The 22,566-nt window shown below is 42.2% G+C and overlaps 1 protein-coding gene across 2 annotated transcripts in view; it reads left to right on the plus strand.

The window, feature by feature from the left end:
- Positions 1-22,566, plus strand: part of dcc (DCC netrin 1 receptor) — a 234,115-nt gene that overhangs the window by 100,990 nt on the left and 110,559 nt on the right. For both annotated transcript variants that reach the window (XM_017460521.3, XM_053676995.1), the window contains exons 3-5: positions 213-500; positions 3,742-3,892; positions 5,105-5,241. In XM_017460521.3, the coding sequence (XP_017316010.1) occupies positions 213-500; positions 3,742-3,892; positions 5,105-5,241 (576 nt within the window). The remainder of the gene's footprint in view (positions 1-212; positions 501-3,741; positions 3,893-5,104; positions 5,242-22,566) is intronic.

A 22,566-nucleotide genomic window follows, 5' to 3' on the forward strand; every position in this document is an offset into this window, starting at 1 on the left:
GCATGTTTCTACCAGAGAGGGCTCCAAATTCCTAAAAGTTACATACTGCTGCTTAAATGTCTAAATTCCCAATTTTTTATTATATACAGATTTTTATTATTATTATTGTTAATAATGATAATAATAATATTAAGCATATCTAGAACCCTTAATCAATCATTCCTACTTATTTCTAACTCCTCCCCCCCTCCTCTGCTCTCTCTCTCTCTCAGGTCCTTTACGTGTGGTGGTCCCCACCGAGTCGGTCTCATCCTACATGGGCGACACGGCGTTGCTGCGCTGCGAGGTGACAGGCGAGCCCATGCCTGTAGTGCGCTGGCAAAAGAACCGTGACGAGCTGCCCTTGACCTTTGACCCCGAGAGCAGGGTGGTGGTGTTGCCCTCCGGCTCGCTGCAGGTCAGCAAGGTGCAGCCGCCTGACGCTGCCACCTACCGCTGCCTGGCCGAGAACCCGGGGAGCGCTCGCACAGGCACGGACGCTGACCTGAGGGTATTACCGGGTGAGTACAGACCTTCTAGTGGTCTACTAACCCCACCCCCTGTCCCTCCCCATCCCCCCCCACCCAGTGCGGCACAACCCAGAAGTCATTTGTGATAGTATTGTTCTACCGGAAAGGAATCCCTAGATTCCTAAAAGTTACGTACTGCCACTGTAATGTGATTTCATTTACAGTTCGACCAGATGTGCATTATATATATATATATATATATATATATATATATATATATATATATATATTTTTTTTTTTTTTTTCATCAAAGACAGGGTGTCGCTTATAGTTTGAAAAATGTTTTTTGTTTTCCCCCATTGATGACGATTGATTTCGCCGCCCTTTGTGCAAGTTTGCACGAATCCGAATCTGAAAGCATTTCATCAATCTCCAGCTGTGTGAAGATCACATTTCACATCTGGCACTCAACTGAAGCGCATTTTATCTGTTCGACCACAAAGCAGGTATCAGCCTTCACCGCTGCGCATGATAAGAGTCTCTCCCCTGGTGCTTTCTGACAGTTCCTTAACGCGGGATTCCTACGCTCTGCGATATTTGATATTTTAAAATTTTCTTCATCCGATTCAGCTCATTGCGTATTTATTAGGCTCCTTCCCAAGCAGGAAAAATGTGGTGGGGATTTAGGGGCTTGAGTCCAGAATCCTGGGTTTAAAAACTGATTAATGAGCCTCATCTCAGTGTGGAGTTTACTTTTCCTGCCTGTTTGGAGTGTGTAGGAGTGTGTAGGAGTGTGTGGTCCCCTGGCTCTGTGGAACTCCCAGACAGCTGGTATGGATTCCCTCAATTCTCCATGCTGTGTCCAAGAATACATTAAGCTGCTCACCTTGCTGCCACACACACACACACACACACACACACACACACACACACCCACACACACCCACATGCACACACACATATAAATGTATATATATGTATATAAATATGAACAAAGTCCTTAATATAAATGCATCATTACTGGGTCTGAGAGGTTTGGATTTACAAAAATCCTGAATTCTCACTCAATAACACACACACACTCGTCATGATCTGCATTTACATTTTGCTTTTTACAGAATCTGAATGTAAAAAAAAAAAAAAAAAAAAAAAAAAAAAATCAGAGACCTGAAGGTGACTCTAACGCACTCTCCAGGGAGAAGAAATCAGCTCTTAAACAGTACCCTTCCTTGATGATGGTCATATTTAATACCGGTAACCTGGTCAACTTTCCTTCACTGGTTCCGAAGGTTCACTTTTGTACCTTAAATCATTCTTAAACTTCACCTTTCCTGAAAGATTTATACGATTATAAACTACAAAAGAAAGAGCCTTGAGGGTATCGCCATGGCAACACGGCAATGCACCACTTAGTACCCTTTTGATTAAAAAAAAACAAACAACAACAAAAAAAGGTGATTTTATAGGACAGGCTTTTTGCGACAGAAATAAGACGTTTGTCCGTTATTTCCTAAAGTTGCGTACGAGAAATCTTCTAACACGGTATAAAGAGATAAATAATATATATAAACACTGCACTTTGTTGATTTGGTGAACATGCTCGTATTGTATTCAGTTCCTTTAAGGCATCTCACTGGGCCTCGTTTATCAAGCTGCGTACGTACGAATTTATTCCTGAATCGATTATACGAGAAATTTGCTGTCAATGAAAAGCCTGTGGTTGTTTTTTTTGTTGTTGTTGTTTACTTTTTTTTACTCTTAATAATAATAATAAGAAGAAGGAGAATCATAATCACATTAATATACTATTAAATGTTTTTTTTTGGCACAGTGAGTCAAAATGACTTCCACTTCTGCCTTCGAGACTTTACCATGATTGTTCATTTTGTACTGTGTGTGTGTGTGTGTGTGTGTGTGTGTGTGGCTGGATAATTCTCCGACTGATCAGCAGTCGTGACTCTACATGCATCAAGACAGAGCTGAGAAATACGATCAGAGTGAGAATGCAAATGACAGGTGTTGGAGTAAAATCACTCGTTCTGGGCTCAAAGGGAGAGAGAGAGAGAATTAGAGTGAAAGAGGGGTGAAGGAGGGAGGAGTAATTAGAGCGAGGGAAAGAGAGAAGGGTGAATTTCAGCCCTGAAGGTAGAAATGAACGCAGACTCAACACAGAAAGCCAAAAAAAAAAAAATTCTCATTTTCCGTTTCATTTGGATTAAATGCCACAAACTTGTCACTTTAGAAAGATGTTTTATTTCGTACATATCTCTATCGATGTCTGCGTCGTGAGAACTGAGTCACCCAGAATGCATCAGAACTACTCTCCCATCCCACATCATTATGTTTTCCCTTTACATTTCTCATATCCTTATTCACTTACTTTCCAAACACACTTTCATATAATATAGCCTATGATAAATAATCACCGTGCCAGCGTCGCGTATGGAAGCTAGAGTAAGCTTTGATGGACATGACGACGAGCTCAAGGTGATGACTCGACCTCCGGATTCCTCAGGTCTCGATCCGATCGAGCGTCCGTGCGACGTTCTGGACGCACAGGTCCGATCCGTGACGACTCCACATCGCAACTTATAGGATGTAAAGGATCTGCTGTTGACGACTTGGTACCTGATACCGCATCACACCTTCGGAGGTCTTGTGGAGTCCGTGCCTCGACGGGTCAGAGCTGTTTTGGTGGCGCGAGGAGGACCTACACGATATGGTTTTTATGTTATGGCTGATCGGTGTAAGAAAATTACAATTTGAGCGGTTGATCATCGTGGACGTTACGATCGGTTACACGAATCCTCTCGCGCTCGGCATTATAGATCACGTCTGATCATATACATCAGACACATCGGAGCTTGATAAGGATCGGCTCTTTCCTGTCGTGCTAATCAAGAACCTCGGCACGTCTACTGAGAACCTTCTGACTACGTACATGATTCACACAGATTCATATATCACACACACACACACACACACACACGCCCCAAAGCCACAAAGACAGACGTTAGCTTCTAGTAACCCCGTTTTTGTAAACAACATTTGTATTGTTTGTTTTTTGCCCGCTCGGTCATACTTCACAACGCCGCTTCAGTAATAATAGTGTGTATGTCGTTCTGGAGGTGTTAAATGTTTGTGGTGTCAAAGCTAGCGGGTGATTTTTCCTGAAAAGCAACACCCGGTATTGTAGTGTTCAAATCAGCATGCCTGTAAAAATAAACCCATGCCAGGATGTTGCGCGCTAGCTGCGGTGTTTTAGTTCCTGTCTTGTGTTTGTTCTGCGCAGAGCCTGGAGTAGTGAGGAATCTGGTCTTCCTCCAGAGACCCGTGAAGGTCACGGCTCTACAGGGCAGAGACGCCGTGCTGGAATGTTCCGCCTCCGGCTACCCGACCCCCTCCTTCTACTGGATGAGAGGCAGTGAGATTATCCAAATCAGGTGAAGTCTGCTGGAAAATAGTGTCTGTGTGTGTGTGTGTGTGTGTGTGTGTGTGTGTGTGTGTGTGTGTGTGTGTGTGTATTAAAGATTCAACCAAGACAGGACTCGTTATCTCATGCAGTATAAGCAGCGATCAATCATAATGTAAGAGAGATTATAGAGCATCCTAAAGCAAAGAAGTGTCTTATATTCTGAAATCAGGACAGTATTGTGCGTTATGCAGTGCAAAAGTTTGTGTACCCAGAGCGTTCTGAATTTCTGATAGTATATCTACAGATAACAACTAGCAGAGGCTGATCACATTTATCACATTTAGAACGGAGGGATGGTATGGGGATTGGGGGAGGGGCCGTAATACACTAAATATCTTCTTGACTTTGTCCAAACCACAGCTCGACTCATGACCTCATACGGTTTAAACAGCACCGAATAACAATGTAACAGAGCTTCTAGAGTATCCTGAGGAAAAGCAGTGTTACCACCACCGAGTGTCTTCATCTTCCGATTTAAGAAAATCTGGCAACAAGGCAGCAATCCAAAATCGCAGTCAAGGCAATATTTCAATCTGAGGTAGAATAGATATATCGCACTAACTGTATCGTTTCCAAAATTATACAGCCCCCTGTATCCTTCTTTTAACAGCTTCAAAATGGCTTGCTTTTCTCCCGTAGACAGCTCTCTGGTCTTCATGTTGGTTTATCCTTTTTAAAAGCAAACGCAGGCTTCACGGTGAAACCTAGCGCTCAAACGAAGAGTGACATTTAGAGGGGCAGAGCACGCCTGGGCCGCAAGAAACACCTATTAGTCACGTGTTCCAATATCTTTTGCCCGCCTAAAAATTGGGTGGTCCGTCAGCAGAGGTGGCGTGTTTTGTTTTAAGTCGTTTAACATTTAACACGTCTGGATGTAAATACGAGGAAACGAAAACCGAAATTTCGATCCATCGTCTCATGTTCATCTTTTGATCTTCGATGTGTCGCGAAGAACGTTCGAATCGACCTTGCTGTTCCGGTACTTTCGGACGGGACTGTATTCATCATCTTCACTTTGTCCTGAGGGCATGCAAACTTTTGGCACTGCTTATCTTTTTCTTAATTGTTACTAAAGTATAAAAAATAATAATAATAATAATTAAAAACGAAACAAAACAACAAGCTCAACTATGTTCCAAGTCAGAATTTTGAGTTTGACCAGAACCTTTATCTTTTCCAGGTCGAGGAAGTACTCGCTGCTCGGCGGCAGCAACCTGCTAATCAGCAGCGTCACGGACGACGACTCGGGCGTGTACAGCTGCGTAGCGTATAACAAAAACGAGAACATCACTTCTTCCTGTGAGCTCTCCGTGCTAGGTGAGTCACCCGTTTCCCTGCCGGCTACGAGTCCCAAGGTCGTTCAAGAGTCATTCTGATCATTTATAAAGAAAAAAACCCCCAAAACATTACGAAAACAGGTTGTTTTTTGCCTTCCCCCAGAGCCTCTGGCGATCAGCCAACTAGAAGTAGCGATATAGCAAGCTAACGAGAGCTGCTAGGGCCTCGTGTAGCAGAACACACCATAATCTCTCGCTAAACGACGGCAGAGACACACTACAGCTCTAACGTCACGCTGCTTTCTGTACGCTCAGGCTCAGGCAGATCTGACATCAGCACTCTCCGGAGAAGGGAATCCTGCAGGCTGTAAATATGGACTCGTTAACATTTCTCCAGAGGGTATAGTTTTCTCACCGGAGGCCTTTAAAAGCAGGATCCTCTGATAAAATATTCACTGCGGATTGTTTCGCATCAGCGTTATTGACGCCGGAAGCACAAGGCAAAACTAGCGCGTTTTCCTTAGCAGCCCTCATTAGCATAACACACTGCATCGTCTTCCACTGCTGCTCTTGTCTTCGCTTTTACTGTTGTTGTTGTTGTTGTTGTTTTGTTTTTTTTAACAATAGCTAGCTGATGACTTCACATGAGTCTTGGGAAGGTGCTTGTTTATAGATGTGTATAAAATGTCTGACATATCAGACTTTGATTTGAGTTCAAACTAAAGTAAGTGTGTGTGTGTGTGTGTGTGTGTGTGTGTGTGTGTGTGTGTGTGGTATGATTTTTTTTCTTTCGGTCAGGCTTTTTATACACACAGGGTGCTTGAGCGACTCATTTACAGGCCTGTACGAAAACAAATAGAGATACTCTAAGAGAGATTTCTTAACGTGTATGAATATTCCGTTAATATCCCCGTTACCACAGACGCAAGACTGTACGGTTTCAAACGTGTTGTTTGTAAACGTTCCCTGATTCTCCGCGCCCATTTATATTTTTTCCCCACGATACAGTTCGTGAACTCGCCGAAAATCTGGAAAGTTTTTAAAAATGTATGAACAAAGTATTGAAAAGGTCTGGATTTTTTTTTTATTTTAAAATTATTTATTTATTTATTTTTTTTTACTATTCTTCGATTTGGACAGTACGTCTCCAAATAAAATAAAAAAATAACATAAAAAAATCCCAGTAAGTTTTGATTAAACGATATGTGGGTGCGTCTCGGAGCGAGGCGACGATACGAAACATGAATCAGTCAGAAGAGAGAAAATATCTGATCTTGTTGTAAAATAAAAAGAGTGAGAGAGAGAGAGAGAGAGAGAGAGACCTTTTGTGATGGTGTGAAGTAGGTGATGTTCCGCTTTAGAGCTGTGAGATGATTGCCATCACTTTGAGAAGAGCTAGCGAAGCTTCTGAAAGGTCAGCGTGAGCAACACGGCAAATACAGAAAGATGATCCGTACACGATGTCCTGCTCGTGCCGCCGTGATCTTTCCCGGCTCCGGATCTGTGACGCGTCTCCTTCGGTATTTCTCCAGATTTTTCTCAAATTGACCTTTTTAACGACTTTTCCAGGCGATCGGTAGGACTTGACGGTTCGGGTCGATAGGTACTCTCGGCGTTCGTTTCAGCCTGAGTAATAACCCAAGAGGATGAGAGAGATAATAGAGTTCCAGCAGGTTTCAGAGGAGGACGTTCAGGAAGGAGGTTCAGTTCTCGTTTGGCTCTAATCCACGTCGTGAGAGTGTTTCGAGTGACGTGTCGTGAGGGTTCAGACCTTTAACCCCGGCTATAGAGACCTTAAAAACGTGTAAACATTGTCGAGGTAAAAACAGGAAGCGTGATGTTTCAGTAGACGTCTAGACGGTGGAGCCATTTTGTTCGCCGTTGGTCCTTTTACCTCAGCCTGTAATACAGCTTACAGCACAGCACTGCCGAATTCTCGATTCTGATTGGTCAGAAGGAGTCGATTAATTTTCTATATCAGCAGCTCTGTAAGTAGCGCAGCTACTTTATATTAATATTAACGCGCTCGTTCTAATACGTTATCGTTTCTGTCGTAACTCACGGATTGACTTGTACGGCAGATGCTCCATGTAAACTTTTTTAAAAAAATTTTACATTTTTTTTTTTTTTTTTTACCCTTTTTTAAACCAAAGTTTACCCTTTGCAGTTTCTCAGTAACATTTTTGTCTTCAAGAGAGAGAGAGAAAAAAAGCTGCTACAATGTAAATAACAAAAAAGAAATAACTGTTCTCCGGAATGTTCCATAACATTCAGTGTAACTATAAACTGATTAAAAAAAAAAAAAAAAAGTTTTTGTTTTTTTTTCTTTTTACACCAGTGTTTCATAGTCCTGGTTCTGGTTCTGGAGTACGTCCTCCCCACACACTTTGGTGTCGTTCTTCCTCTATGTCACGCTTGGGGCAGGGATTTCCTCCTCATGCCAAGCACTAAGTTTAAAAGCACGTGCTTCCGTGTTAAATGTCTTTGTTTATTTTTCCACGTGTGTTATTATTTTCATTCACGTCCTGTCTCCTCCCCTGTGTTCTCATTGGTTCTCTCTCTCTCTCTCTTTCATGTGTCGTAATTCCTCGCCCCTGTTTCCATTTGCCCTTTGATTACACCATGTTCCCGCCATGTCACAATTACCGTAATTACCAGACGACAACCCGTAATCGTCATCTAGTGACGACGTTCCACTCGGAGCTGTTCGCGTTCCTTAGACTCGGAAACGATCCGTCTCTATACGCCACAACGAATCCGTGCGAGATGACGTCATCGACAACCGCAAAATACATCGTTATAACATTAAATCACGTTTTTAAAAAAAAAAAAAAAAATTTATGCTATTGCTAAATATTGAAGAACACAGAAAGTGCATCAGGTAACAACAACAACATGTTTATTAATAACTCAGGCGCTGATAATGTGTTGTTGCAAACCTGCACAAACAACAACGATAATAAAATAATAATAATACATTAGTATGAAAAATTAAACAAGATATATATTTATTTTTAAAATATTATATTATTGTATAATTGCATGTCCTTTTCCTTTTTTAGAGCAGTAACAGCTGCTCGTTGCAAATGAAAAAAGAAATCAGGTACTTCCTGGACTGGCTATGAGCATTAAACTGTCTGGTATGTCTTTGGTTTATTTTCAGAGTAATCCTGCGTCGTTGAGCATTAATAACAGTCCGTTATACAAAGTATTACACGGAAATATCACGCGATAACTACTAGACTTACGCCGTTTTCAGCGTTTCCGCATGACGTCGCGGCGGGCGGCGGCGCTCTCGGAAAATTCCTAGTTTCCACGCTGCAAGTTACGAGTTCTACAAGGACGTGAACGCTTTTCACAAGTCGGAATCTTATCATTACGGTAATTACGACGTGGCTTGAACGCGGCTTTAGTCCGTCCGTTTAAACCCTCGCGTTTCCGTGTCCGGGGCCGTCACGATACGGAGACGGACGGAAGCGCAGATTTACTGTAATAAAGACCGAAACAAAACACAAAAGACACCATGACCTTGTGGAAAAACATTACGGCAAAGACGAAAGACAAACTGTAAGTAAGTACTGTAAGTCGAGGAGTGCGGTGCGGACCGGGGCTACATACACACGTGAGTGCAGAAAAACGACTAAATCGTGAAGGGGGGCCATCGTCAAAGTTCATAACACAAGGATTATTTATTTATTTATTTATTTATTTATTTATTTATTTATTTATTTGGGGGGGGGGGGGGGGGGGGGGGTTGGTGTGGAGCAGGCGATGTTCTGGTTTAGAGCCGTGAGAGGATTGCCAGCACTTCGAGAAGACCTAGTGGGAACGTTATCTTTTACTATTCTTCGATTTGGACAGTACGTCTCCAAATAAAATAAAAAAATAACATAAAAAAATCCCAGTAAGTTTTGATTAAACGATATGTGGGTGCGTCTCGGAGCGAGGCGACGATACGAAACATGAATCAGTCAGAAGAGAGAAAATATCTGATCTTGTTGTAAAATAAAAAGAGTGAGAGAGAGAGAGAGAGAGAGAGAGAGAGAGAGAGAGAGACCTTTTGTGTTGGTGTGAAGTAGGTGATGTTCCGCTTTAGATCTGTGAGATGATTGCCATCACTTTGAGAAGAGCTAGCGAAGCTTCTGAAAGGTCAGCGTGAGCAACACGGCAAATACAGAAAGATGATCCGTACACGATGTCCTGCTCGTGCCGCCGTGATCGTTCCCGGCTCCGGATCTGTGACGCGTCTCCTTCGGTATTTCTCCAGATTTTTCTCAAATTGACCTTTTTAACGACTTTTCCAGGCGATCGGTAGGACTTGACGGTTCGGGTCGATAGGTACTCTCGGCGTTCGTTTCAGCCTGAGTAATAACCCAAGAGGATGAGAGAGATATTAGAGTTCCAGCAGGTTTCAGAGGAGGACGTTCAGGAAGGAGGTTCAGTTCTCGTTTGGCTCTAATCCACGTCGTGTGGTTTAAAGCCGTGAGTGTTTCGAGTGACGTGCCGTGAGGGTTCCGACCTTTAACCCCGGCTGTAGAGACCTGGGTGGGTGTAAACATTAGGCGCTGTTTATTATCTTGTGCAGATTCGGTGGTAATTAACCGTTACAATCTTATTAGTTCCATTTTGTAGGGTTTTTGTTTTTCTGGCAGAACTTCTTTATTCTAATTAATCCTCTTACACTCACACAGCGGGATGGAGAGGATGTGTCACTGGACCCGGCTTTTTCCCAACAACAACCATTCGAATCTTATTAACTGGAGCTTAACACACAGTGTTTCTGTACACAGTGGCGTCCTTAGTCCACCACCGGCTTGTAAGAAGTACTGAGGACGTACACTTCTGTGAAAATATAGATAAATCTTACTTCATTAACAGGGGGTGTATCCGGGCAAAAATCTGCTCAAGTGCACGTAAACAAGCTGCTACTTTCAAATGCGGTGAAGTGTTCGAAGGTACAGCGTAGGTGTGTTTAATGAATGAAATTAAGGTCATGTTTTCATGTGGAAAGAAAGAAAGAAAGAAAGAAAGACAGAAAGAAAGAAAGAAAGAAAGAAAGAAAGAAGGAAGGAAGGAAGGCAGGAATGCAGGAAGAGTAAGAAAAAATAGTGTATTTTGGGGTAAGAAAGAAAGAAAGCAATAATGGAAGGAAGGAAGGAAGAGAAAAAATATCATGTAGTTGGAGAAAGAAAGGAAAAAAAAGACAGAAAGAATAGAAGGAAGGCAGGAAGAAGAGTAAGAAAAAACAGCGTATTTTGGGGTAAGAAAGAAAAGAAAGAAAGAACACAGTAATGGATGGAAGGAAGGGAAAACAAGAATGTATTTGAAGGAGGAGGAAAGGAGTGTATTTGGAGGGATGAAGAAAGAAATAAGGAAAGAATGAATGTAAGAAAGCAATAATGGAGGGAAGGAAAATAAATCAATACTGTATTTAAAGAAAGAAAGAAAGAAAGAAAGAAAGAAGAATGTATGGGGAGGTAGATATATAAGGTATAGATAGATAGATCGATAGATAGATAGATAGATAGATAGATAGATAGATAGATAGATAGATAGATAGATAGATACTGTAGATAGATAGATAAATACTGTAGATAGATACCATAGATAGATAGATAGATAGATAGATACTGTAGATAGATCCTATAGATAGATAGATAGATAGATAGATAGATAGATAGATAGATAGATGGATAGATAGATAGATAGATAGATAGATAGATAGATAGATAGATACTGTAGATAGATACCATAGATAGATAGATAGATAGATACTGTAGATAGATCCTATAGATAGATAGATAGATAGATAGATAGATAGATAGATAGATAGATGGATAGATAGATAGATAGATAGATAGATAGATAGATAGATATCCTGTTTTTTCACCTAATAAAATGAACAGACTAGGGGTGGAATAAATAAGGAGGATTAAATGAATTTAAAATCATAATGACGTTGATCTTTTATGATCAGTGTTATAGCTCAGTTTCTGCACAAACCAGTGTTTGTGTCTACACTAAATAATCATGTACACTTTATAATCATGTACACTTAATAATCATGTAAACTTAATAATCATGTACACTTTATAATCATGTAAACGTTATAATCATGTACACTTTATAATCATGTACACTTTATAATCATGTAAACTTTATAATCATGTACACTTTATAATCATGTACACTTTATAATCATGTAAACTTTATAATCATGTACACTTTATAATCATGTACACTTTATAATCATGTAAACTTTATAATCATGTACACTTTATAATCATGTACACTTTATAATCATGTACACTTTATAATCATGTAAACGTTATAATCATGTACACTTTATAATCATGTACACTTTATAAAATAACCACCCATGAAGAAGAGTTTGGATCTGTCATAAATAATAACACTCCACCCCTCAGCTACGGCTTCAAAGCCTGCGACGTCTCGACTCTTCAGCGGGGGTCTGTTTGTGAAGCACAAAGCAAAACTCACAAACAAGTTCAAAAGCCGTCTCTGTATAAACTTTTCCACAGCTGAGAATGGTGTGGTCCCGATTAGCAAGCGTGTTGCGCTTCATGAGCCTCCATGCTATCTGGGTTTCAGCTTTGTTCTACGCTCCTAGCTCTGAGACAAATGAATATGAAACACAATATCCAGGACAAAGGTGAAGAGTGATGCAATCAGAGGAAACTTGAAGCGAACGTGTGATGTGGAAAATTCAGCATTCGAGGCTACGTCTCTTAGCTCTTACATCGTCCTTCTGAAATATGAGGACGGAGATGAATCGTAGCCAAAAATAGCCTATGCTAATACCTTACCCTATCATGTAGCGGTGATGCTAGTGATTTATTACTCATCATAGCGGTGTCCTCTCGGCTCGGCCTTGTGCCGCTGTGTCACGCTGTACTTAATTGTCATCATAAGAGATGAGTACTGTGGGGAGAAAATGGTCCGAGTGATGAAAAGGTTCGGAGCCGTGTTTGCGCGGTTGTAAACATGGCCGAGTGGAGCGTATCGATCATGTTGCTGTGCCACCTGTGTGGAGGAGAGTGCTGAGAATCACCAGTTCTTTACAGCGTTATTGTGCCATACCGCTAAACAAAGCTGCTACAGTGTTAGCAAGAGTTAGCAAGAAACAGTTATTAGCACGGTTTAAATCAATAGTGCTGGCTCTTGGCCTCTTTATCCCTCTCTCTCTCTCTCTCTCTCTCTCTCTCTCTGTCTCTTCTCTCATAAAACATTTCTCCTGCGTTTTTCTTGTCCTTTTTTTTCATTTCTTTCTCATCTCACCTCCTCTGTCAGATAAACGCCTCAGAGTCCTATTTTTTTTTTTTATTAAACCCAACAGCTTTGTTTACAGTCTCCTGCAATATCTCAGGAGCAGGTCATGAATTTTCAATAAGAAAGTGAGAAAGTGAGAACGCTTTCCAGCCCTGATGTGACCTCGGTGACCTCGACCATGCTGCACACACTCAAACCTGTGTGTGTCGGTTTATTCTGAACCGATGGAGAGAGACGCTGGAAGATGTTCATAAAAAGGCACGAGGTGACTGGAGTTCGCCAGTCTGAGTGTGGCGATGCGTTTCCTGTAACGGAAGCTCTATTTTGTGAAAGAAAGAAAGAAAGAAAGAGAAAAAGGTTGAAAATGTGAGGGAAAAGGAAAGAAGGAAGGAAGGAAGGAAGGAAGAGAATGAAATTATTTGGGGAAAGAAAGAAAGAAAGGAAAGAGAGAAGATTATTTGGAGGTAAAAATTTTTTTTTTTAAAAGAAAGAAAGAAAAAAGTTTTAGAAACTGCATCTGGAAAAGAAAGAAAGAAAGAAAGAAAGAAAGAAAGAAAGAAAGAAAGAAAGAAAGAAAGAAAGAAAGAAAGAAAGAAAGAAAGAAAGAAAGAAGTTTTTCAATGTGGTGGGACAAGTGGAAAGTAGAGAAAGAAATTTGTGAGTAAAAATGAAAGGAAGAAAGAGAAAAAGGTTTAAAATGTGGGGGGAAAAGGAAAGAAGGAAGAAAGAGAACAAAAATACTTGGTGGAAAGAAAGAAAGAAAAGAAAGAAAGAACAAAATAAATGTATTTGGATGTAAAAATGTATGATAGACATTGTTTAAATATTAAATATACGAAATAAAACACTTGAGGGAGCCCCATGTGGACGGAGAGAGCCGTGTGGAGGGAGCACCATGTGGACGGAGAACCGGTTGGAGGGAGCACCATGTGGACGGAGGGAGCACCATGTGGACGGAGAGAGCCGTGTGGAGGGAGCACCATGTGGACGGAGAACCGGTTGGAGGGAGCACCATGTGGACGGAGAGAGCTGTGTGGACGGAGCACCATGTGGACGGAGAGAGCCGTGTGGACGGAGCACCATGTGGACGGAGAACCGGTTGGAGGGAGCACCATGTGGACGGAGGGAGCACCATGTGGACGGAGAACCGGTTGGAGGGAGCACCATGTGTACGGAGAGAGCCGTGTGGACGGAGCACCATGTGGACGGAGAACCGGTTGGAGGGAGCACCATGTGGACGGAGGGAGCACCATGTGGACGGAGAACCGGTTGGAGGGAGCACCATGTGTACGGAGAGAGCCGTGTGGACGGAGCACCATGTGGAAGGACAGAGCCGTGTGGAGGGAGCACCATGTGTACGGAGAGAGCCGTGTGGAGGGAGCACCATGTGGAAGGAGAGAGCCGTGTGGAGGGAGCACCATGTGGACGGAGAGAGCCGTGTGGAGGGAGCACCATGTGTACGGAGAGAGCCGTGTGGAGGGAGCACCATGTGGAAGGACAGAGCCGTGTGGAGGGAGCACCATGTGGACGGAGAGAGCCGTGTGGAGGGAGCACCATGTGGATGGAGAACCGGTTGGAGGGAGCACCATGTGTACGGAGAGAGCCGTGTGGACGGAGCACCATGTGGAAGGACAGAGCCGTGTGGAGGGAGTGCTTGTGTAAACACCCTCCCTGTAGTTGATTATTTTCTTGTAACAGCAGGCCACACGTGTTTTATTCCGTATTTCATTCTCAGGTTACACACAGGACGTGCAGGAACATTCAGCAGGACCCGTCCAGTAACCCTAAACTAAACACTAACCAAAAAAGGAAAGAAAAAAAAAAATCAGTTTAATAGCTTTTGCTATTAATTTAATTTTTTCCTGAGCTGCTCAGCTCTTCCTGCTCCTTCAGGCCTGAAGGTGGTATAAATACATTTCTGTGTTGGCTGTGAGAGCTGCTCGCTCCAATGCTCCTGATGCCTTTTGAAAAACATTTACGTTATCATGTCAGTAAAGCTGCCGACACTCCACAGCGCTCGTCGCTCTCGTTTCTCACGGAGACTGAAAAGCCTCCTGCCTCGAGCCTATTTTGCAAACATCACAACGCTGCGACGAGGCGAGCGAGGACGCGGGACATCATGGAGGAGAGTTATAACGGATGAAAAAAGGAGAGAAGAAGGAATGTAATTTAGCCGCTCTTCTGATAAGAGTTTAGAGATACAGACAGTCGTGATCTGACTTTATGAAGCATCTTTTTTAAAGCAAAAACACACATTAAGAAAAAAGAAAAAGAAGAAGCATTTAAAGAGCATGACTATGTGCTCAGAAGTACAAGGGCAGACTTTGAAGAGACCTTTAATTGAGACTCGTCGAACTTACAACAGAACTTTCACTTTGTGTTTTATTCCACAGACGCATCTGAGGCTGGGCGATACGACTATGCTACATATCGAGTGCAGTCAAGTAGAATATAACGCAAAGGAAATTCTGTTTAGCGTTGACCGTGCTCCGCTATATCGTTGGTTCGTTTATATATCGGAGTTATATCAAAGTATGTGGACACCTGAATACTGAACATCCCATAATCCAAAACCGAGCTTGGGTTTGCCGCTGTAATAACTTCAACACCTTTGGGAAGGCTTTCCATTAGATTTTAGAGCATGGCTATGGGGATTTGCGCATGAGAGTGCAAGAGCTAGTGCACTGATGTCAGGCAACGAGGCCTGGCGCACAGCCGTCATTCCAATTCATCCCAAAGGTGTTCGGTGGGGTTGAGGTCAGGGCTCTGTGCAGCCTACACGTGTTCCTCCACCTCTACCCTGGCAAACCATATCATCAACAGGATGCCATTTGCGTACAGTCCGTGATTGGCGTACCGATTGAGCGTCCAATCTCAATAATCAGGGTGCCTAACTCGGACAGTTTCGAAATGTGGGAGTCTCATCGAGTACGTCGACCATTCTGTGAAAAGGCTCCACCCCTTCGATGTGTATCAGGCTGTAACCAACCAAGGCAAAAGATATCCATAGTTTTAAATGTGAACATTAAAAATGGCTAGTTCGCTAAACACATAGCTAGCCCCTTAATGCACTTGATATTATGCCTAGAGCTGCTAAGGCCCCGAGTCAGACTAATTGTCCACGTAGCATGTTTATTAAGCGGTTCGCCTGTATTAGTGCTGGCCTATGATAATGAATGTTTGTTATTTGCGATAATAATGACTCCAGTGATGCTCATGAGGTCCTTTTTAGTGGCTTTAATTAATCGACCAAAGGAAATGTCAAAGACTTCCCCTCTCTCACTAGCTTCATTTCTCTCGCCGTCTTTTCTCCCACGCGTTGCTTCGGTTTGATGCATGAGTTCGGGACGTCGCATAAAGTTGTTATCGATCAGTGGCGCGTCACGGTTTCTTACTGAGAGGAACGATTCGTCTGGTGTGCGGATTGTTCTCAGTGCGGCTGCTCTCGTTAGCCTCCAGGCAGCGGTCGTCTGAGAGCGTCTTAGCCTGATGCGAAGAAACAGCATGGGGGGAAACGGGGATTCATTTAGAGGCACAAATGAGGGGGCATGCAATGGAAACACTTGAGTTCTAGTAAAACTGTTTACTTAAGGGTGTAACACCCTGCAAAAGTCTGTATCTGTATCGATATCTGTGTTCGGATTTAAAGCCGGAGTGGGTGTGGCCTAAACGGATAGGGGTTCTACCGGAGGTAGAAAAACAGCACTGTGAGCATGGTGTATGATTTTTTTGTTTTGTTCCCTTATATTCTTCCCAATTTGTTCACTTGCCAGATCATAAGACAGCTATCAACCAGGAAGGGTAAAGGCTAACACGTGCTTCCTCTGAGACACACGAAGCCAGCCAATCGATCTTCTCCACAGGTTAGCATGACATACTCAGAGGAATGTACTCTCCGCCTTCTTCCGCATATACGATCTCACAGACGCCCTGATTGGCTAGTGTCGCTCTGATTGACTGTGGAGGGAGAGTCTGCCATCTCTCCCAGCCAATGATGGCTGCAGCATCATCTGGATTCAAACTCCAGTTGCACCACTCAAGGGCTATACACAGGATTGTATTTTTAATCATGCGCATGCAGTTATTTTCCTTTTCACAATGAACTTAATTGGCTGCATTTCCCAAAATGTAAACAGTAGTAGCCTAATCGAAACCACCGTCACCCCGATCAGGCGGTTAAAAAGGATGAATGAATGGCATGTTAATGAATGTGGTCGTCGTTTGTCCCACAAGGTTCAAGTCTGATCACTCACTCGTGTCCACATGAAAGTCAGAACCTTCCACTCGTGCAACTTAACACCTCGAGTCTCAAGGAGATGCCCAGTGAAGAACCTTTCTGCCAAACAATTATTTTTTCCTCCAATTCATATCTGTATTTCTATCCATTTCGAACATTTCGAGTAGTATTTTCGTATTCGGTCACACCCTTACTCCTGACAGATAATATTTAGAAAATGGTCCGACGCCCGTCAGACCTTATCTGACGTCTGTTTGGTTTATTTGACATTTCTGAGACTTTGTAATTCCGAACCCGCGACTGTCTGATGTCTTTCCGAGGCCTCAGTCAGTGCTCGTTGTGACAAAGATTTGACGTCTAGTCAAGGTAAACGGACGGGCGACGCAGCCCCGGTGTCTTCTCGCTTGTTTGTGTCACGTTTTAGATTGTGAAGGCGTATAAAAATCCAGTGGTTCGAATCGATTTGCTTGGTGCCGTCAAAAACGGGTAGACCGTCCGAGAAGCGGATACGGTACGAGGACATTTTTGTTCTCAAGAGAAATGTACCATCAAATATACGGCAGCGGTTCTTAAGGTACACTTAGTATCTCAGTGGCATAAAATATGCGAGAACCACTCCAGGGGCAAGAGTTTGTACCTTCTGAGAATGTCACCAGTTGGTGGTTCTTTTCAGTTCCTCATGCTACATAAACTGACTTTCTGCTGTGAGTTTAGGCAATTCAGTTCATCAAATAGAAAGGTCTTTTATTGACTCTTTTATGACGTCTCGGTGTGACACGAGGAAATGGAACAGGACCGGAATGCTCGAGTGTCTTGCCAGAAGAGAGACGGTTGCGCAATAACCCAGACAATAAAAATGGCACAATTATTTACTCGATCATAAAACTAAGCTTTAGTTTATTCAAGAATTCATCCAATGCTAATCCACTGAGCCTCAGCTGAGACGTTGAGTGTCGGGCCTGTCTTACTGAACTCAGGCTATAAAAGGATGTCGTCATTGGTCTATTTTTAGTCGGTTTTAGTTCGCTCTGATTTGGCCTCTCAACATATTGATTCATATTAAACTTGACGTGTTGTACGGTGCTGTGCAAAAGTCTTAGGCGCATGCAGAGAAATGCTGTAGAGCAAAGATGCCTTCAAAAATAATTCAATTAAATGTTTCTACATTTTAAAAAAATATATACTGTGAGGAGCAGTAAACAGTAAATAAATGAAACACGGGCAATATTTAGTGTGACTACCCTTTGCTTAAAAATGTATTTATTTATTTATTTTAAAGTCAATAGAATTAGTGCAGTTTTATAAGGAACTGAGCTGTAAGTGTTTTCGAGCATCTTACAGAACTAGACACGGTTCTTCTGGAGACTTTGACTGTCGCACTCGCTTCTTATTTTTGCAGCGAAACCCAGCAGCCTTCATTCAGTACGTTTACATGGACGACAATAATCCGATATTAACCCGATTAAGACGATACTCTGATTAAGAAACTAGCATGTAAACAGAGACTATTGATGACCTTAATCTGATTAAAGTCGTACTCGGAGTAAACACGAATGGAATTAAGATGCGTGGAGTAATTCCTGTTTTAATCGCGTTATCGACGTGCGTTACAGACACGTACACACCTTAATCACACTATTAACGTCGTGTGAGAGTTTTCACCGCATTTTGCGACAGGACACGTACACACACGGCGGCGCTCGACCGTTTGACGGCAAACGAGAGAGCACGGCTGCGTCCCGAACCGCGTACTTACCTACTATATAGTAGGTGAAATACATGTATCTCGGCTACTAAATAGACGGTAAGTACGCGGTTTGGGACGCGGCCCACGGCTTCAAGCAGTCGTGTATTTGCACGTACAGCACGACAAATAATTAACCGCACTTCAGGCTTTCGTAAAATGAAACACCCGAAACTGTATACGGTTCCATAACGAAGACCGACTGTATGTCGATACGTGAAATTCTGGAGGGAACGTCGGACGGCGTGACGCGGGGACGTAATGACGCGTGACGTTAATCGATCTATGTAACATGTAAAACCTGAACATGAAAGGGATATACTCAAAGCAACTCATGTACACACCTTAATCAGAATATTGTCTTATTCAGAATAAGGTTAATAATTAGATTACTGCTGTCCGTGTAAACGTAGTCAGTGTGGTTTTCGTCGGAAAAGTGTCCCTTGCTACTTAATATCCTGCTTTCTTTACCGACATACACACATTTTCCAGAAAACGAACGTTTTTTGTTAATCTGACATGTTTTTGTACCGACTCGATAATGTAGAAGTCATACAATAAAAATCTATAACAAAGTTTGTACTAAAAAAAATAAAACAGGGTGCCGAAGACTTCTGCACAGGGCTGTATGTGACCGCAGTTATCTTCCCCAAATCTTTGAGAAGACGTCTGGAACCTTTCACTCTGAGTGCAATCTAGAAATGTAGACACCCCACTAACACTGGCAATAATATATCATTTTTATACAATAGTTGAAACTTCTTGTCGCTGGTCACCTTAAGGGTCCATTTTGTACTTTTAGTATGGAACTTTTATGTGAAAACGTGCAACATATATTTCAAGGTAAAAGTTAGAAGCATACTAAGGGAACTAAAAGCCGTACCCTTGATAGTACCACCCCAGTGGTAATTCATGGGTACTGTTTAGTACTGTTCAGGAAAGTACATTAACATTTACATTTACGTTTATGGCATTTGGCAGACGCCCTTATCCAGAGCGACTTACATTTATCTCATTTATACAACTGAGCAACTGAGGGTTAAGGGCCTTACCCAAGGGCTTGGCAGTGCTGGGGCTTGAACCCAGAGCCCTTAACCACTGAGCCACCTCTGCCCCAGAAAGAGTACAATATACACTGAGTCTCTATGGGTGCATTCTGGTTTAAAGGAACTAAAAAGGTCACAAAATCTCAAAAACAAACATATCGTTCAGACGGAAATGTGAAACCTGGCATTACAGAACCAGAGTCTATATCAATTGTTATTCTGATGTTGTTCGCCCCACAAAACCAGAATAATTAGCCGGCACAATCCTTAATCCACTGTGGAATAGCGGCTGCGTGGATATTTGTTGTCCCCTCGAGTTATTAATAATGCATCATTGTCTGAGAATACAAATGGAGATCTGACTCAGTCATAAAAAGCCGTGTGTATGCGATACGCATGCTGTATTTACACAGCCCTCATGCGCTTCTGATTGGGTCTGACATCCCATTCCAGGGGGGTTTGTATCCTCACACGTACACGCACACACACACACACACACCGTCTCAGCAGGAGTCACGGGGCTGGAAATGTCACCAGCGGTGCGACAGGCTGTCACTGATGCCCCTCGAGATCCCCTCAGCAGGGGGACGGTATTAACACACACTCAGGCATGCAGCAGATGTTTATTCAAACGCATGACGTGCCGATTTCCATGTGAATAGGGAAAAGCAGAGAGTCATTAAGATCAGCTTATATAAAACGAGCCGCTCTGTCCTGCTCGGGCTTTTTGTCATGCTAATGGCTTCTTTGGATGACACGCACAACCACCGCGATCACCTGCGATGTGTTTTGTCTGCGCATTGTTTTGTTTGTAATATCCGTCTTCAGCGTCTATCTGTTTTTTTTATATATATATCTGATGTCATCTTGCCATCTGTCTTGTGTTTGTTTTATGTTTTGTGAATAACATTAGAGGTGATTTCTCAATACTGTGAATGTAAGGAACAAGTTAGCCCATGCATTAAAAAAAAAACACAAGAACAGTCTATTAATCATGTATTGTTTAAGTGCTAACAACTTCATGAGATACACGTAGCTAAGTTTCCTCGGTGATAGCAATCCAAAGCAAAAAGCTAACAGTGCTTCTTAGCTAGCTAACGGTGCCACATTGCTAGCTAGCACGTTAGAGCTCCATATTAGGGACCGCTTTTATCGAACGAGCCGACCGCCTTCGCTATGCTATGCCATTGCGATTTAAAGTTAATTCATTTCAATGAAATCACTTTGGATTTTCTTTGTTGATTTTCTCGACCAACCGATTCATTTTCTTTTTCGTATAGGAAAAATAATGTATTTAAGCTGTTTAATAACCCCCCCCCCCCCCCCCCCCCGCAAAAAAAAAAAAAAGTTAAATGACTATTTATATATTTTTTTAAAAATTATTAGAATTTTTTTGCATGTACTTTATTAATGGTACACACGGAGATTAATTTTTTTTTTCTAATTGCAGTAGAAAATATACCAAAAAAAATGCAAGGAAAAAATTAATAAAATCCGACGTTCTAATTTGTTGGTGGGGAAAAAAAAAACAAAAAAAAAAAAACAGTCAAACTAAAAAAAATACCTAAGAAAAATAATTTTATTCAAGGACGTAAAAAAGGTCAAATGAAAGCAATGATTGTACTGAGTGGTTGAAATAGTGCATTTAAATATATATATATATATATATATATATATATATATATATATATATATATATATATATATATGTATATATTCCTACTAAAAATGCTTAATTAAATAGGTTTAAGCGTTTATTTCTTCGGTTATGGAATCAAACCTGGGTCACAGTAATTAGACGGAAGTAAGTGGTCAGATTGTGAGGGGGTGGAGCTTCTGAGTACTACAGCGACTACAGCTGGACCAGCACTCATTACACACTTCCTATCATGTGCTACATCTTATGTTTTCAGTATCATTGTTGCAGTATATCAATGCATATTCCTAACAAACGGACTCAATTGTTTAAACTCTCGAAGCCGTGGCTTGCTGTAGCGCCTGCGGCGTTTGATCCCTCTGTAATTGGTGGTTTAGTGTCTCACCCCGGGTGGAAGAGGAAGGGATTGCTGTTTAATGGAAATCGTTAGGGCTTAATTAGCACAATACGCTCCTGATAAAGCAGCATCTCGTCTAATGACATATCGATGCTGGCGTGAAGTACAAACACACCGCCTCCACGTCGGTGACTTGAGAATACGAGGGGAACGCGAGGTCTTGTTTTGTTTGTTTAACACCGCGTCGGGTTTCGTCCTCTCTTGAGTTCTGCGAGATGGAAGAAGAGATGAAACAAATCACACACGACTCCTTTTGTAATTTCATCTGGAAAAGTTTGCATTGTTCTGGAGACTTCGAGCGCACACGCCCACACACCCACTCTCACACACACCCACACACACACACACTAGATTTGTATTTCACCAGTGTTTTTGGAGCTCAGAGCCGGTCACACTCTCTGGATAATCGATCCTTCAGCACTCACTAAAGTCTGTGGGAGGCCTGGATGAAGAAAAGGGATAAATGCTTCCTCCTTTCATCTGGTTTGATGTGAGCTTAGGAGCATTGCGGAGAGCGGCGTTTAAGAGCTCGGCGAGAAAGGAGGGAGTGTGAACTCCAGCTGCGAAGCCGTGTTGATGTGTGTCTGTGTGTGCGTTCAGAGCTTTGTATGAGCATGGTTAATAGAGTGTTTAATTAAATGATGTGAGTAGAGCAAATTGAGAGTCTTTGCTGTCTGATGGAGGTCACCATTCTTTATTGTCTCTCTTTTTATCCATCTCTGTATTACTCTATCATCTTTCTTTATAGACAGGACAAAAAAGCTCGACAGTAATAACTAGTGCTTACAGTTGAGTGCGAAAGTAGGCATACCTTTAGGACAAAATGAAGTATGCAAATCCAGTTTATTATTTGCAGTTACTTATCTGAAGTCGTATTAGTAACAGTTTAGTCATAATTACTATGAACAAAGACAATGATTACTGTGAAAGAGGTATGTAGGCGCTCGGTGTTCGTGTGGTGGATTGGCGGTTAAGGCTCTGGGTTTCCGATCAG

Source organism: Ictalurus punctatus, chromosome 28, assembly GCF_001660625.3.
Source record: "Ictalurus punctatus breed USDA103 chromosome 28, Coco_2.0, whole genome shotgun sequence".
NCBI lineage: Eukaryota > Metazoa > Chordata > Actinopteri > Siluriformes > Ictaluridae > Ictalurus > Ictalurus punctatus.